We start from the raw sequence: 14756 nt of genomic DNA on the forward strand, positions 1-14756 counted from the left end.
TAGTTCACTTTGGAACCATTTCTAACTCCCAGGGAAAGTTGCATACGAAGTTTTTATTTGCTAAATGCTCAACTACCTCCAAACTGTGAAGGCACCATTTCCTTGTCATCTTTTGAGACTTCCTATTTCCACCATCCCCTGCAGCAGTTCCAGTTTTAAATACCTGAAGCAAAGCAAGAACTGCATGGTGCCAGATGACTTGGCCAGTTTTGACCCACAAGACACAAGTCTGTCCATGCTGTTGAGAAGCTTTTCAATGCTCTGAGATGTGCCAGCTCTCTGCCAGCTCTTTGGGATTGAGAGCTTCTTAGCCCATCCCTACCACAATCCTGAGAAGTGAAAAGGAAAAATCCTGCTTTCACCATTAAAAGATTGCTTACACTGAATGCAGAGTTGAGAAAACAGGAACATTTTCCAACAGAGTGACTGTAGAAGTTAATAACAGGTTCAATCTTCTAACTAGAAGAAATTATTAGGCAAAAAATTTGCCAACTTTTTCTTTTCCAGTACTGTCCACTTTCAGGTTTTGTACATCCTGGCAGAATGTTAAGAAATAATAAAGAGTAGAAAAAAATAACAATGAATCTAAAAACAACCTGCAAAATCTCATCATTTCATACCTTCTGACTACAATGTCTTAATCTAACTAGATGGCAGATGATTTTTAATGATATATACTCCAGATGCTCAAAATAAGATTTTTTTCCTTTTGCACTACCTACCTTCCACAAACACATTCCTGAACATTTGGTTCTTCTTCTAATTATGAGTTAATTCTGTTAAGTATGATCTGTTAAGCATTTAGGTTAACCACTTAATAATTACTGAATTTAGGCATCTTGGGCAAGGATGACATCAAACTTCCATTACAAATGATGAAAACCCAATTCTTTAACAGCCATAGAAACATGCCCAATACTTGCAAAAGCATAACAGCAGAATAAAACTCAAATATAAGCAGATACAAAAAAAATCCTTATTAGAGATTTCATTTGCAGCACTCTGTGATGCTGTGCTCCCATGACAACTGTCATCACAATGTGATGAAAAAGAAACCAGGTTCTCATTAATAACACAGTTTGCAATGGTCAGCCTTATTCAGCAGATAAGGCTTTGCAAAATTACAAACCACTTCATTTTCTGTTCTTAGTTGTATGCCCCTTCCAAGATCATAAAGACATTTAAGTGATCATGTTAATTTTCTGGAAGGTCTGAAGAGGATTTTCCTGTATACTGTTGATCTGAAGAAATAATGATTTTCTATTTTACAGTATGAACTCAGGGATTCACTTTAAACAAATATGATTTTAATAAAGTAAATATATCCTCATCCTTAAAGAAATGTTTCCTAAATATCTCAATGTAAACAGCAATTTGCATCTTTCTAACTGTAAATTATAAAACAGTTTGATCAAGACTGGTTTAGAAACTAAAATCATTCAACTTGTGTTTCAAGTCATGAATAGAAGGCTGCCTTCCACTGGTCACCAGATCCACTGTAACAGACAAAAGCTGCCTTATAAAGTTGACAATATAATCCCCATTTACAAAACAACTTTTGTTTAACTACTGAAAAAGAACTCATTGAGATGCTAATCATATGTTGCATTGTGGTTTCTGAAAAGCACTAAAAGCATATTGTTTCAAAAGGCTGAAACATGGGTGAGCAAAAAAATACCCAAATTAAAGCAAAGATGACTTTTTCTCTCAGTCTTTCCCGAGTCAGAAATGTGACCATTTTTGTTGCTTTTGTCCTACATAAGATAGTGGGACAGTTTGACTCTGCTTCATGAGAGCTAGCTTTAGATTAGAGCAGTAACAACAAATTGACAAATCTACTACAAAGCTTAGCTTTTCTGAGTTGGTAGGGTTTTTTGGAGCTGCAGTTCAATGCAAAAATAGGCCTCATGAAAGACAAGAATAATTTAGCTTCCAAAGCACTTCAGAAAGAGACAGAAGCAGTTGTATACTCCAGATATTTCAGACAACAGAAATCCTAGAGGCATCTATGATCCTAATGACTGAAATGATTCTATACAATCACAACACAGGCACATCACACTGCCCTGGCAGCAGCCAAGAGGAGTGATGTGTTTTTAAATAGTGCTGCTTAGACTCTGCTCCAGGATGGGCTATTTTCAACCCTGCTGAGCAAGCAGCAATGTTCACTCACTTGGTGACTTGGAAGCCATACTGCAGTGCTGCTTTAATGTGCCTCACCAGAATAGATTTAGACCCTCCCCTCTGACAATCTGATTTCGTTTCTAATTGATGGTTTTGATGCACTAGATTCAAGAGGAAAAATGAAGTAAACCATTCCCATACCTGAATAATTAAAAACATCCCAGCATACCCTGCTCCCATTCACTTTATAAGACATTAGTAAGAACCAATTTCATCATTACTTTCTCCAGTTCCCAAAGCAATCCATTTACTCTTCCAACAGAGCTCACTCCTACAAAACAGCAATAGTAACTTTCATAAAATCAATTTATCTGCTTCTTTAAGGCACAGTTCTATTTCTGTCAGTATTCAATAACAGCGAAGAGTATTTTTAGTCACTCACTATTTACAGCATAAGGAACTGGGACATGAGACAATCTTCTTACTTGCCTCAACCTTTGAAAACTGGGCACATCACTGCCTTATGTTGCTCACTTTCCTCCTCCCCCTCATTTCAACAAGAGGGTTGGTTAATAAAACCCTTTATGAAGCTGACAGTGACTTATTTACACAAAGTCCTACGTAAGTGGAAGTCCAACATTCCACTATCAAGCAGTGAGCTGCTCATCAGGCCAGTAAGATGCAACACAAAACTTAGAAGTATGTGTGAATTATTCACAGAAATGCTATGAAAGATGTATCTTACAGTTCCACACCAGACTTTTGTAACTTTTTATTACTTTTCCCTCACTACTTTCCTGCTACAGCAGTGAAGCCAGTAATACTCCAACTGCAGCTAACAGGGAAAACTGCCTTCTCCCCTTTGAACTGATTCCCCCAGCTGAACCGACCAAAAATGCTCTGCAGAGATGAAAATGTAGCTCATGCTGCAGCTTCTCTGTGAGCATCAAAAATATGGAATGTTATCCCATAAAATTATTCTTAAGCATGAGTCTTGTAAGCACCAGGAAAATATACACTTAGTCAGAAAACAGATACTGTTCACAAATCCAGTAAATGCTTTAGTTCACAAGCTCTTTAAAATTATGGAAATTCTATTTGCTTTTGGGTTTGTAATCATATTTACAGAATGAGATAACAGGAATGACAAACATATTTGCCAGCTCACAGCAATTTTAATATACTCAGAGACAGCACACATACTGCCACTGGAAGTAAAATACAAAAATCCCACCCAAATTTGCTGAGTTTTTAGTGGAGGAAGATCATTTCTCTTCACTGCATTCACACAAGAGAAGTAATCAAGGAGACCAATATGCAATAACCCTGTTTTTTTCACTGGCTTACAGCACTGAGAAAATTATAATAATCAAAGTCAAATCACAATCAGAAATTTTCCTCATCTAACTTCCTATTCTTTGACACTTCTTTTCACAATGTAGTATCATTATGACACACTATGAAAATGGTTTATACACATATCATTAACAGAGTGGTTTAAGTAATTTCTAGTGACCTAATCCAAGCCTCCTTACCCAATTCCAAATGAGATTTCAAACCCAAGTCTTCTAGGGTTTGCACAGTGGCCTGATGGGACATGTTTTTAAATGAAGTTATGGTTTGAATTGATTTTTAAGCAAGACTGACATCCTGAAGTTAGCTAGAAAGACACTTTGCTAGCTTCAATAACCAAAAGTTAGGTCTTAAACTGACTCTGCTAACATTTACCTTTGATACCTCCTTGTTCCTTGAAGGATTCAAAGTTGGAATCACAAATTTATTGCAGTACTTTTGAGGTTCAATATAACTTAAGCATCAAACAAAACTGATTTGTATTACATCTGAAGACTGATCATACATAAATAGGCAGGTAAAGTGCAGGAGAACTCTGGTGCATCAGCTCTGAAGACACAAAAGTATTTCATCATACTTTTTCATCCTTCTGAGCATTTGAAACTGAAGCCAGATTTCTGGGGCTATACTTGTCAAATTAAATTCTCTGTACCCTTCCATCAGCTATTGTGTAAAATGGGACATACTGGGTGCCACCTTTTCTTAAGAGCTCTCTGAATGCACATGTGAGAGACACAGGCAGGGGAAGCTTTTATTTCACCCAAATGTCACCCTCATGAGATGTACGTCATCATTGAGTGACTTGAACTTTAATTATCTTTTATTTTATTCCAGATTACATGGAAGAGCAATCAGTATAGATCTTTTTAAGAAGGTATTTTTTAAAGAAACATGTATCCATTGGGTAGGAAATGTACTGCTTGCCCACTAAAGCCTGACTGCTAAGGATTTCTTAAAAGGGCAGAATAAAGGCTGGCTTTGGTTTGCCATAAATCTCTCTCACACCTTAACTGTATATTAATCACTTGAGGACAGCATGATTTACAGTGTCATACACAAGCCAAAGCCTCATTTGATGCTTACAAATGGCATATAGGTTTTGACATTTAATAAAAAAAGTATTTCATCTGTAGCACAAAATGGAAGTACTCACTGATATCATCTTCATGATAAATGACAGAGTGGAATGGTAGGTTTCTGTCCTTTATGTATCTCTCTGCTGGCTCAATATAAAAGGTCCCACTGTGAGTTTGGATGAATCCTTCAAATTTTCCATCAATAACAGACCCATGAGTAAAACTTCCCTGCTCACCTGTTAAGGGACAAAGTGTATTAGCTTTTTTATACCCTTCAAAAATCCTTTTTAAGACTAAGATTATCCATCACTAAGACAAACAGTTACAGCAAAATCACAGTCACTAAGTTCAGAAGCTTCCCAATCAGGTGCATAAATGACATGTTTAAAAATCATATAATGCAGAATTTAACTCTATATTTTAAAGCTGGTACATACACAGCATGCAATTCTATAGTCAAATCCTGTCCTTACACATCCCTTCATACAATTAGAATTAATAAACAATAAAACAGCATATACAGAACTTTGAAAGCTTTCAAAGAAGGACTTCCCTATATTCAAGACATCTATTGTTCTCTTCAAGCATAATCCTCTTAAAACTGTAGCTAGGTTTAAATCTGTATAGAATGAATTTGTATTTGAAACAGTTACAATCAGGGAAAGTACAACTGTCAAAGTTTAATCACTAACTGCTACAAAATGCAGCATCCCCACAGTCCTTCCCATATATAAAGGATGAAAGATTACTCTGCTAAAACAATACTTGTATACTCCTCCATTGAGGAAAATTCAGAATCACACTATCAAAAACCCTTCTCACCTACTCAAAAAAAAGTGGCAAATTGGTCTGCCTAGATGCATATGAAGCCTTGTGTTTATTACTTTTCAAAGTTGAAAATGCTCACTTCAAGACTGCAGACCATGGCTTAGAAAGACCTTCAGGAAAACCAAACAAACAGTACAAAGAGGGGCAGAGTAAATCTTAGTCCATATCATCTTTCAATCTGCTTTTAATTCTGTAATTCTTCTTCATTTTTAATCAATTTTATCTTTGTATTTACTAAAATCAGATATATTACCCTCAGTGTTAGTAACTCTATATTCCTTTTCCTCCTTTAAACTAAAAATGGCACCTGATTTCTTTTTTCTTCAATGTATAAAAAAAAAAGATAAAAAGTATAAAAAGTATAAAAAGATACTTTTCTATCTTTTTTAATGTATCAGAGTTCCGTGAAGATTATGTTTATAAACAGATTGGAAATTCAAGTTTTATGGGTATGAAAATTATTAGATAAAATACTCATTTAAGTGTGACTCCTAGAAAAGCAGATGGGAGTTCAAATATGATAGATGCACTATTAAAGTTTAACAATAATCTAATAATACTGATACTAATTTTCTCCACATACTATTAGAAAATTCCTATTTAAAATTACTGCACTTTCATCCACTTTAAAGTGCTATACTTACCATAAATGTGTCCAGTGTAAATGTGGGAGGTATCATAATCAATGACTTGGTTCGATATTTCTACTTTAAAGTCATCACTAAAAAGAGATGTATCTCTCTTCATTCGAAGGTTGAATTGTCTAAAGTGAATAAAACAAGATGGTAAATTGGCTTTGAGCTTCAGCTACAAGAGCACTAAATAAAGTACTTCAAAACAACATTTTTGTGCAAACAATCTGCAGACCTTGTAAAATTTATCTGTAGAAAATGCTTTTACTGTACAAGAATTAGATCAGAGCAGAGAAGGATTTTAAAAGCAAGATTCTTTAGCTGCTTTTTATATAAGTAGCTAAGTTTACAAGATTTAAGCCAGAAAACACATTACACTTAAACACTTGATTCTAAAGTGCTGACTTGGACTACACACTTGTTCCCAGTCCTTCAGAAGACACTCGAGTAGTTTAGGAAAAATGCAACTATTTTACTTTACAGCACTGTGATGCTGAACAGATAAAAATAGCTTTCACTTATTTCACTTTTATTGATGACACTTAAGATTTAAATACCTTAAATGAAATGTAGGCGAGTTAATCAATGTTTCAACTGAAACTCAAAAAACAAGATGGTCAACAACATCTAATAAATACACTCAAACTGGTAGAGTTACATGAACAATTACGAAAACAGCTCTGTTCATTAAATGATTGGGTCAGTTACAACCCTCAATACTTTAATGCAAATCCTACTGCCAATCTTTGTATGAAACAGCTTCCTTGTACGACAACAGGAGTTGCATTCAAGCAGGTAATATAACTGGAGTGTTTTAAAATACCTGACACTATATGAATTCATACCTGTGACAACCATTAGCTTGTTTAGAATTTCATTTGGTATTCTATTAAATTTTGTACAAACAATTGTGCAAATACAGATCACGAAGTTATTGAAACTTCAGCCATTCCAATTTTAGTCTTGATTTTCTTCCTATTTTTTCCTTCTCTGCACAATGATGAAATTGAAGGAATATTATAGTTATGTCACCAATTTGTTACACAAAAAGTAACTCTGGTAAGTCGAGTAACCATGCCCAGCAGAGCTGACCTTCACAGTGAAAGTTAGTATCCAAGTATGCAATCAACAAAATGACCCAGGCAATTAAGAGCCATAGTGTAAAGCTGATTAAATCTAGTTACTTTTTACTAATGAGTGAAGCATACACAAAGTGTATCTTCAGTTTCCACCTGCACATTAAATATGACACCATAGTTATAAGTATTTTGAAACATTAAGATGCAAACTTCAAGATCAAAAAAAGTCTTGCCTACACTTGGAGCCTGGGAAGGGCTGTAGTGACTCATGTTGACTACTCTGTAATGCAAACAGCATTTCACAATCAAACTACATTTATTATTATTGCCACAGTGTTAATAAAGCTTCAAAGCAAGTAGTCTGCTGTGGCAATGCGTCACAGGTATCTACTATGGGGTTATGAAACTGAGATGTGGCTGGTGGATGGAGAAGGTTAAACTTCTGCAACTCCTGAGACTCAGGCTTTGTGCCAAGCCCAGCAGTGCTCCTACCACAGCTCAGCAGAGATGGATTTTATGAGGAAGATCCTCCTGTTACAAAGGAAGGAACAGGTCACTGTGCACCTGGATACTGGCATCACTGAGACAAGAAATAAGTGCTCTTCAAGTTCATATTTTTACTACCTCTGCCATAACAGTCCTTTGGCAACCCAGAGGTTCATGAGGAAGAGGAAATAATATGAACAAGAAACTCAGGCACCTGGGACTGAATGCCACAAGATTAGCCAATAATTTTTTTGAGGGTGGGGTGGTAGGCAGTGCAGAGACTTGCACTCACTATATGTGGCTCTCCTGAGCAGAAGTTAAAAATGAACAGGTAGAAAGAAATGAAAATCAACACTGATGAGAATATGACCAACTTCATTTAAATACTTGAAAAAGTTATACTCACTTTGGATGCAATACACTGCTCAGGGTGTTACACAGATTTAAGCTCCATTTTAGTTTGAGCTTTCCCTGTGACTGAGTTGTCACACTCAAGGATGGGTCAGACTCTCAGTGCATTTGAACTGAAGTTAAATGGCAAGAGATCAGGGACCCATTAGAATCTTTCCTCCCTTCTCTAGTATTTGATAGAAGACTTCTTACCTTTCCTCATGAAAGTTTTTTGGGTAAAAACCCTCACCCTATATAGCACTTTCCTTTCAGAAGTGTATACACCATTTCTTTAAAATGACATTTTTCTGGTTGTATTCATGTATGTTGCAAATAAAACTGAGGAGAAGTTGTCTCTAACACTCAACTGCATCAGCAATTTCATATGGCTTTGAAATACACAGTGAAAAGAATGCAGGACTTCTGATGTATTAACTCCCATCTATACTGGCAAAGTGAGGGAAAAAACCTAGGACCTGATCTCAGCCTGACAGCTGGTAATTTAACAATTAGTGTAACCCCAAAACCACAGGTGGGTGAGCCCTTGGCCTGATTTGTGCAGGCACCCAGGGAACCCCAAGCTGCTGCTCTCACCCTACCAGACCAGCAGGACAATGGTGGTGCAGCCATGGGCTACTCTTGGTGGCCATCAGGCCAGGATTTAGGGCCAGCCTTGAGCTTGCCTGCATATCCAGGGCTCTTTTGGGGGGGAAGAGGGAGCGTAATGAAGCTGGGAATTTTTGTTCCTTCTGTGGGATACCCTTCCATCACTATTATCTGTATGTCACTTCAAAATGGACTGTTAGAAGCTATATGCAGCAAATTAAAAGTGTCACTAGTTTAAAATTTAGGAAGTCTCTATTTATTCTCCTTTAATTTTTACCCTCTCCTTGCTTTCCACATTGCTACATAATAAAGATTCTAACCCATGTTGCTGATTGTCTTTTAATAAAATGAGCTCTATATGCAGGATTAGAGAACTATTACAAATACAAACTGAGCTGTGCTTCACACTAGCAAATGTCTATTTGATTTCTTAACTTAGTTAAACTATTAGATAACCTGATCATCTCTCAGCTATTTTTAAACAGGTCTTTTCTTAGTCATTCAAACATGCTTGATGAGAACAGGATAATCTGTACAAACTGTTCACCTTCTTAATAATGAAAAATTGACAAATACTCCTTTACTTCCCCACCAAAGCAGGGAAAAGACACCTTGGGTCAGTGGGAAGGAAAAGGGCCAAGGAGGGTGGAGGAGTAAACAAACATCTATTCATCTCTACTTCCAATATTTAACAACTTTAGCACATCAAACTTCAAACAAATTCTACCCTGGCTTAAACCCAGTAACTTCATGATTGTTCTGAGGACAGGAGACTCTGAGGAAGCTAAATGAATCTGTCTGTACAATTACTGAAGATGGTTTCTAAATCAGCCACAATGGAAGAAACAAGAAGCTTCAAATAAGCCTTTTGACAATTACAATTTCTACAGCATGTACCAAATTCTTAGTGCAAGCTAAGCTATTCCGTAGCCTAGAAACACACCAGGCAGAAGATTAACTAATTTCAGAAAAATAATGCCTCTTATTTACACACTTTGTACCTTAGAGAAGACACTTCCCAGCAGTAGTGATCTCTAGAACAGAATTAAATCAATGAAGACCAAGTTTTGACCTTGCTAATTTGTTACTGCTTCTGTTTTCCACAGATCTGAAAACTGATATTAGTTACTGTATGGCTGCCCACTCGGCTGTAGACCGAATTTTGGCAAAAACTTTACGCACATACAAAATTATATCATCTGCTTTGATAATGAACTGCATCTTATATATTAATGGCAGTACCCAAAAGACTATCAAGAGGTAGATTTTTATTTCTCTATAGCTTACCTCAGGGAGACTATGGCCAGTTTGCAAGTAACACAGCAATTCAGTTATAATTAAAGAAAAAATTAGAGCTGAGAGCATCACACTTAGCTAAGACACAGTACTTTGCCATGGGCTCAGGTTATGTTATCCTAAGCTCTAATCAGAGCAGGTACTTGAAAGAAAAAAACCAAACAAAACCAAAAACCAAACAAGCCATTTTTATATACTAGCAACATTTGGTAAAGGGTATATAAAGGCCTACATGTAAGAGTTAATGCATAATTATTATTCCATTTCTTTTTAATATGAGTTACCTTCTAAGATCAGTGATTTCACCATAAAGCAATGTCCAATATATTGGGTTACTGGTACCAAGTCTGCAGACTTGCACATGTGGCAGAAAAAGCTGTTATCTGGCATAAAAAAATGGCACTTGGTGCTGTCCCTTTTCTGCCTTTCCTCAAATTGCTGTAACTGGTGACAGGCCCACAGAATCATGAAGTGACCAGAGGAGGTTGTTGAGAAAGGAAAAAAAGGAGATGGAGGAGTTACTCCACAGCTGAAAGAAGTGGCTGGGGAAGGGAAGCTGAAGGGGATGAGCTGGCAGCAGTATGCAACATGACTTCAGTACAAGGAGAGTTCAGTTTTAGGTTCACAGTCTTTTCTTCCCAGTGGGAGCCAGAAAAATCCTCACAGCCGTGGCTCCATCACCCTCCTCACAAGTCAGCATCTAGAAAATACTGTTCTGCTTGAGGTGCAAGTCTTTTATCTTTACTTTTCCTACCTAAGAACTCAAAGACTCCCTCTTGGAAAAATTGAAGGGGGGCCTATAAATGGACAGGGATAACAACTTGAGCTCTTCTTTCTAACTGCTTCCATGAGGCATCCCACAATCCACTCAGCTCCCACAAGACTGTCAGACTCATTCCAGCTCTGAACTGTAGTATATAGAAGGCAGCTTAACAATCTACTACTGGATTTATACTGCCCACAATTCTACAGAATCATCACACTTGAAGATTTTTTTTATTGTTTTAACTTGCAATTAAACACACACCACATACTTTATCACTTAATTGATAATTCCCACAGTCCTGCTAGTTACACTAAAGAAAACTTATCTTTGAAGCAGCACATGATAGGGTCTCCAGGTTTATCACTCTTTCTTTGATCCACCTAGATGCACACAGAACCATCCCCTAGTAAGTGCTTATGCAAATCCCAATCTCTACAACACTCAGCTATCCCAGCTAGAATGCTTGCAACTTATATTTGTTTTCCATTAACACCTCTGGGATGACACTTGTGGTTATTCAAATATCTTCCTGATCTTCAGAAGTCAGACTTGCTGAACTTGGTATTCTAGAACACTACAGTGAGGATGCAGCCTTCATTCCAAAGCATTTCCCACTGATTACTCTTGATATGCAGAGCTGCAAACACAAGCTAGTTAGATAAGAAACCATCCAAGCAGGATTACAAGAAGCTACATGTTGGCTAATTTACACTCTGAGAAAGTATCTCTCTGTCCTGAAGAGGACAGTGTAAGATTTTAAAGGCAGAACAGCCTTTACCCAAGATTGATTTTTTTCCCCCACTCCTTTCAGTAAAACTTCTTTGGGAAGTTCAGCACAGAGCTGACATCCTGGTTTCCTGTTTAGTGAAAATAACCTTCCCATTTGTATTCACATGAAGTTGGCTATTTATATGCAATGCCATGTTCTAACAAAAACAAGATATCAAAAAACAGAAAACAGGTAAAGATGTACTAGAACACAAGCACAAGCAAAGTTACTACATGAATTCAAACTATGGAAGTAGTTAGGAAAGAAGCTTTTTTAGTTAAACAAGCAAAAACACGGAAGATAAACCCACTAGCTGATAAGAGCACATAGCTTAGGTACATTCATTTAAATATAGATTTTACTTTCATTTAAATATACATTTTAAGAACGTGACTTTCTCAGAGCATGGCTGTGTCTACTGAAGTTTGCTGGCCAGGGAGTAGAGCTGTAAACCATTAACACCAATTTACGCAGTACAGTGGAAATGCTGCACCTCAGCCAGGCTGTCCAGCCAGTCCAGCACTATTGTACCATGTCTCCCAGACAAACCCGAGTCAAACATCAAATGCCCTTTTTTCCTGAGGGCTACACATAATCCAGCTCACTGTATTTAAACTCATAAAATACAAGACATTTAACCCACAGATGCAGCTCCCCGAATTTTTTAACTTTATTTCAGCTAAAAAAAGTATAAGAACTTAGGACCATGCTTCCCAATTCTCTGCATGATCAAACTGCTTTACCTACAAGCACCAGCATAGGGTGGGTTTGGTTTTGGGGTTTTTTTGACAAAACAAGTATAGGAAGTGACACCTGATTCACAGGTGTCTTGTCTGCTAAGTTATCTCTCAAGGTATGTAACTTAAAAGGTCCAATAGATAGTTAATGATTGAAGAATTGCCACAGAATTGCCACAGAGCAGTGAATAATACTACAAAGGTCACAGTAAGAACTAAAGATATCAATTTTTTTTCCTTTTCAAATTCAGGACAGCCTAAAATGAGTTGCAGTAAGTGAATCTTGCAAAAAATTCACTTACTAGAATTCATGGCTAAGTCTTAAAAAGCCAGCCAGTAGGTTCTATGTGATTACTGCTGAACCAATCTATTTAAGAAGTTGAGCTGTTCAGGGGTGTGTTTAAGTGCACATGGAATTGAAAAAGACACAACATACATTTTCAGATTAGTCCAGTAATACTGAATCTGCTTTTTGTTCTGACAGGCTCATAGAACATAGAAGGCAGACCCATTTTATGAATTGAGCCCTGTGCTCTATGGACATTTAAAAAGTACTTAAATTAAAAGCCATAAAAAGAACATCTAGTGTAATAAAAACCTTAAGTTGACAATATAAAGTCCTCTTTAATGCAACAGTAACTTGCTCAGTAACTTCAGTCCATCTCAGCATGGCAGCATGCTCAGAACACCACTGCTAAAATCAGCTTATCAAGTATTATTTCTCTGCAAGTATCCTCCTTTGTTTTCATAAGCTACTCAAATATGGCCAACAATGATGTTGTTTAAACACACTTATCAGTTCTGAGTAATGAGGGCAATATGAAGGATTACAGATTACTACAGAATCAAGAATTTAAAAAACTCCTTAAGACTTAATTAAGAACTGAAATTTTGTGGTCCACAGTTTTCCTATAAGGACCAGGTACAGACGATACATTCCTACAAATATGTCTGAACAACTTACAGTATTTCTCAAAAAACAGAATTTTAGGTAAAATCTACAGGAAAATATAGCTAAACTGTAAAACATCCTAAAGAAATTATTAATTTAATAATAAGCAGGTGTTATCATGTGTTCAAGTACCACTTGAAAATTCAACTGTTCACTCAAGTTGTGTGGGCACTTTTCCCAAGCAAGAGTCATCAACTAATCTGGGAGTGCTGAAAGTGGGTGTGGATGGACAATTAACAGGATCAAGCAAAGAATTAGAAAGCATAAGTTATTAGTAATGTATTAAATAAAAAGCTGACTGAAAATAGAGTTGAACAATACACAGACATAACTTTTCCTTTCTGAATGCATTAGCATCTCAGGAATTCCCAGTTCTGTCACTAGGTAAAAAGTACAGTTAGAATATCAGACCTCATCCAAGTTTTTTAAGCTCTGTCCTCAAAATAACTATGAAGTATTCAGCATATTTCTGACATTCTACAGTGGATAGGAATTAAGGTCAAGATATTCTATGATTAATATATTACAATCATTTCTACTGAAAAAGGGAAGAAAACTATCCAGTTTCTCTGCAGGGGAAGAGCTGTGTCAGAAGTGAACAAGTGCAAGTGCACATTTTGTGATCAGGTGCAAACTGTATAAAATCCAATGTCACTCTGAGTGATGTCCCAACTTCCTTTTTGAAGCTGCTGACATTACCTTGACATGCAAAGGAAGTTACTCTATTTAAATGCTTCACTGTATCTCAAGGCAGTGCCAAAGGCATTTTTCTTCTTTGAGTCAATCCATGTATTTTGGGGAGTCTGTGCTGTAGTTTGCTTTTTGGGGGGAAGGGCTGTGGGATGGGTTCAAAAACTGTTTTATATTAACCAAGTTCCAGATATTAATACTGTGCATTCATTAACTTTGTGTGAGTCTTTCCTGGACTCAAAGGGCACCTTAAGTTAAATCACACTAGAACACTCAATATCAACTGGCAGGTGGAAGAGCTCTGATACACATCCAGGATCACTTCAAATCTTCGTATTCCTTCAAGCTGAAGCATTACAGAAATAAGCACATTTTACACTAGTGGGGGAGCAATAATGCTGATTAATCCAATACATGGTTTATTATAAAAAAGAATTAATGAGGATTTGTAGCTCAGTTTCAGCAATTTTAATTGTCCTACTAAGTTAGTATTTCAGCACTGAAGAGTGGGCTGGTTCAGTCTGGCTCATTGCATTTACCCGAAGAATATGTATTTTGTATTACCAAACAACAAAGATTTTGAAAAACTTCTATTCTGAGCAGTATATTGTGTGGCATCTAACTTTCAGATGAAAGTTAAACAGAGAAGGTTTCTGAGTGATGGCATATGATACATTCACTTGTAGAATTACTAAATCTGGTATGAAAAAGGTAGCTTTGGGTTTAATTCCATCATTTCAGTATCTATTTCATTATTTAACTATTAGCCCATAGTTAAATGATTCCTTTCATTTGGTATGAATAAGTAATATTTAAACTGTGGTTTTATTTTTTCCTTTTTCAACAGAAGGGTACTGTGAGATACAGTTCTTAAATCTAAACAGCCCACTGAAAAGAACAGATGCTACTAACACACTCCTAAAATACTGGTAGCTGCCAGCTATTTTCTGGACAATGAAAGTGTAAGTCTGA

The 14756-nt window shown here is 36.6% G+C and overlaps 1 protein-coding gene across 1 annotated transcript in view; it reads right to left on the reverse strand.

Annotated features, from left to right (window-relative positions):
- The window catches only part of ADAM10 (ADAM metallopeptidase domain 10), a 40643-nt gene that overhangs the window by 14223 nt on the left and 11664 nt on the right, over positions 1–14756 (reverse strand). Inside the window, exons 3-4 of the mRNA XM_074549440.1 lie at positions 6026–6144; positions 4631–4789 (exon numbers count right to left, since the gene is read on the reverse strand). Coding sequence (XP_074405541.1) covers positions 4631–4789; positions 6026–6144 — 278 coding nt within the window. The remainder of the gene's footprint in view (positions 1–4630; positions 4790–6025; positions 6145–14756) is intronic.

The sequence above is a fragment of the Zonotrichia albicollis genome, chromosome 11 (genome assembly GCF_047830755.1).
Source record: "Zonotrichia albicollis isolate bZonAlb1 chromosome 11, bZonAlb1.hap1, whole genome shotgun sequence".
Taxonomy (NCBI): Eukaryota; Metazoa; Chordata; class Aves; order Passeriformes; family Passerellidae; genus Zonotrichia; species Zonotrichia albicollis.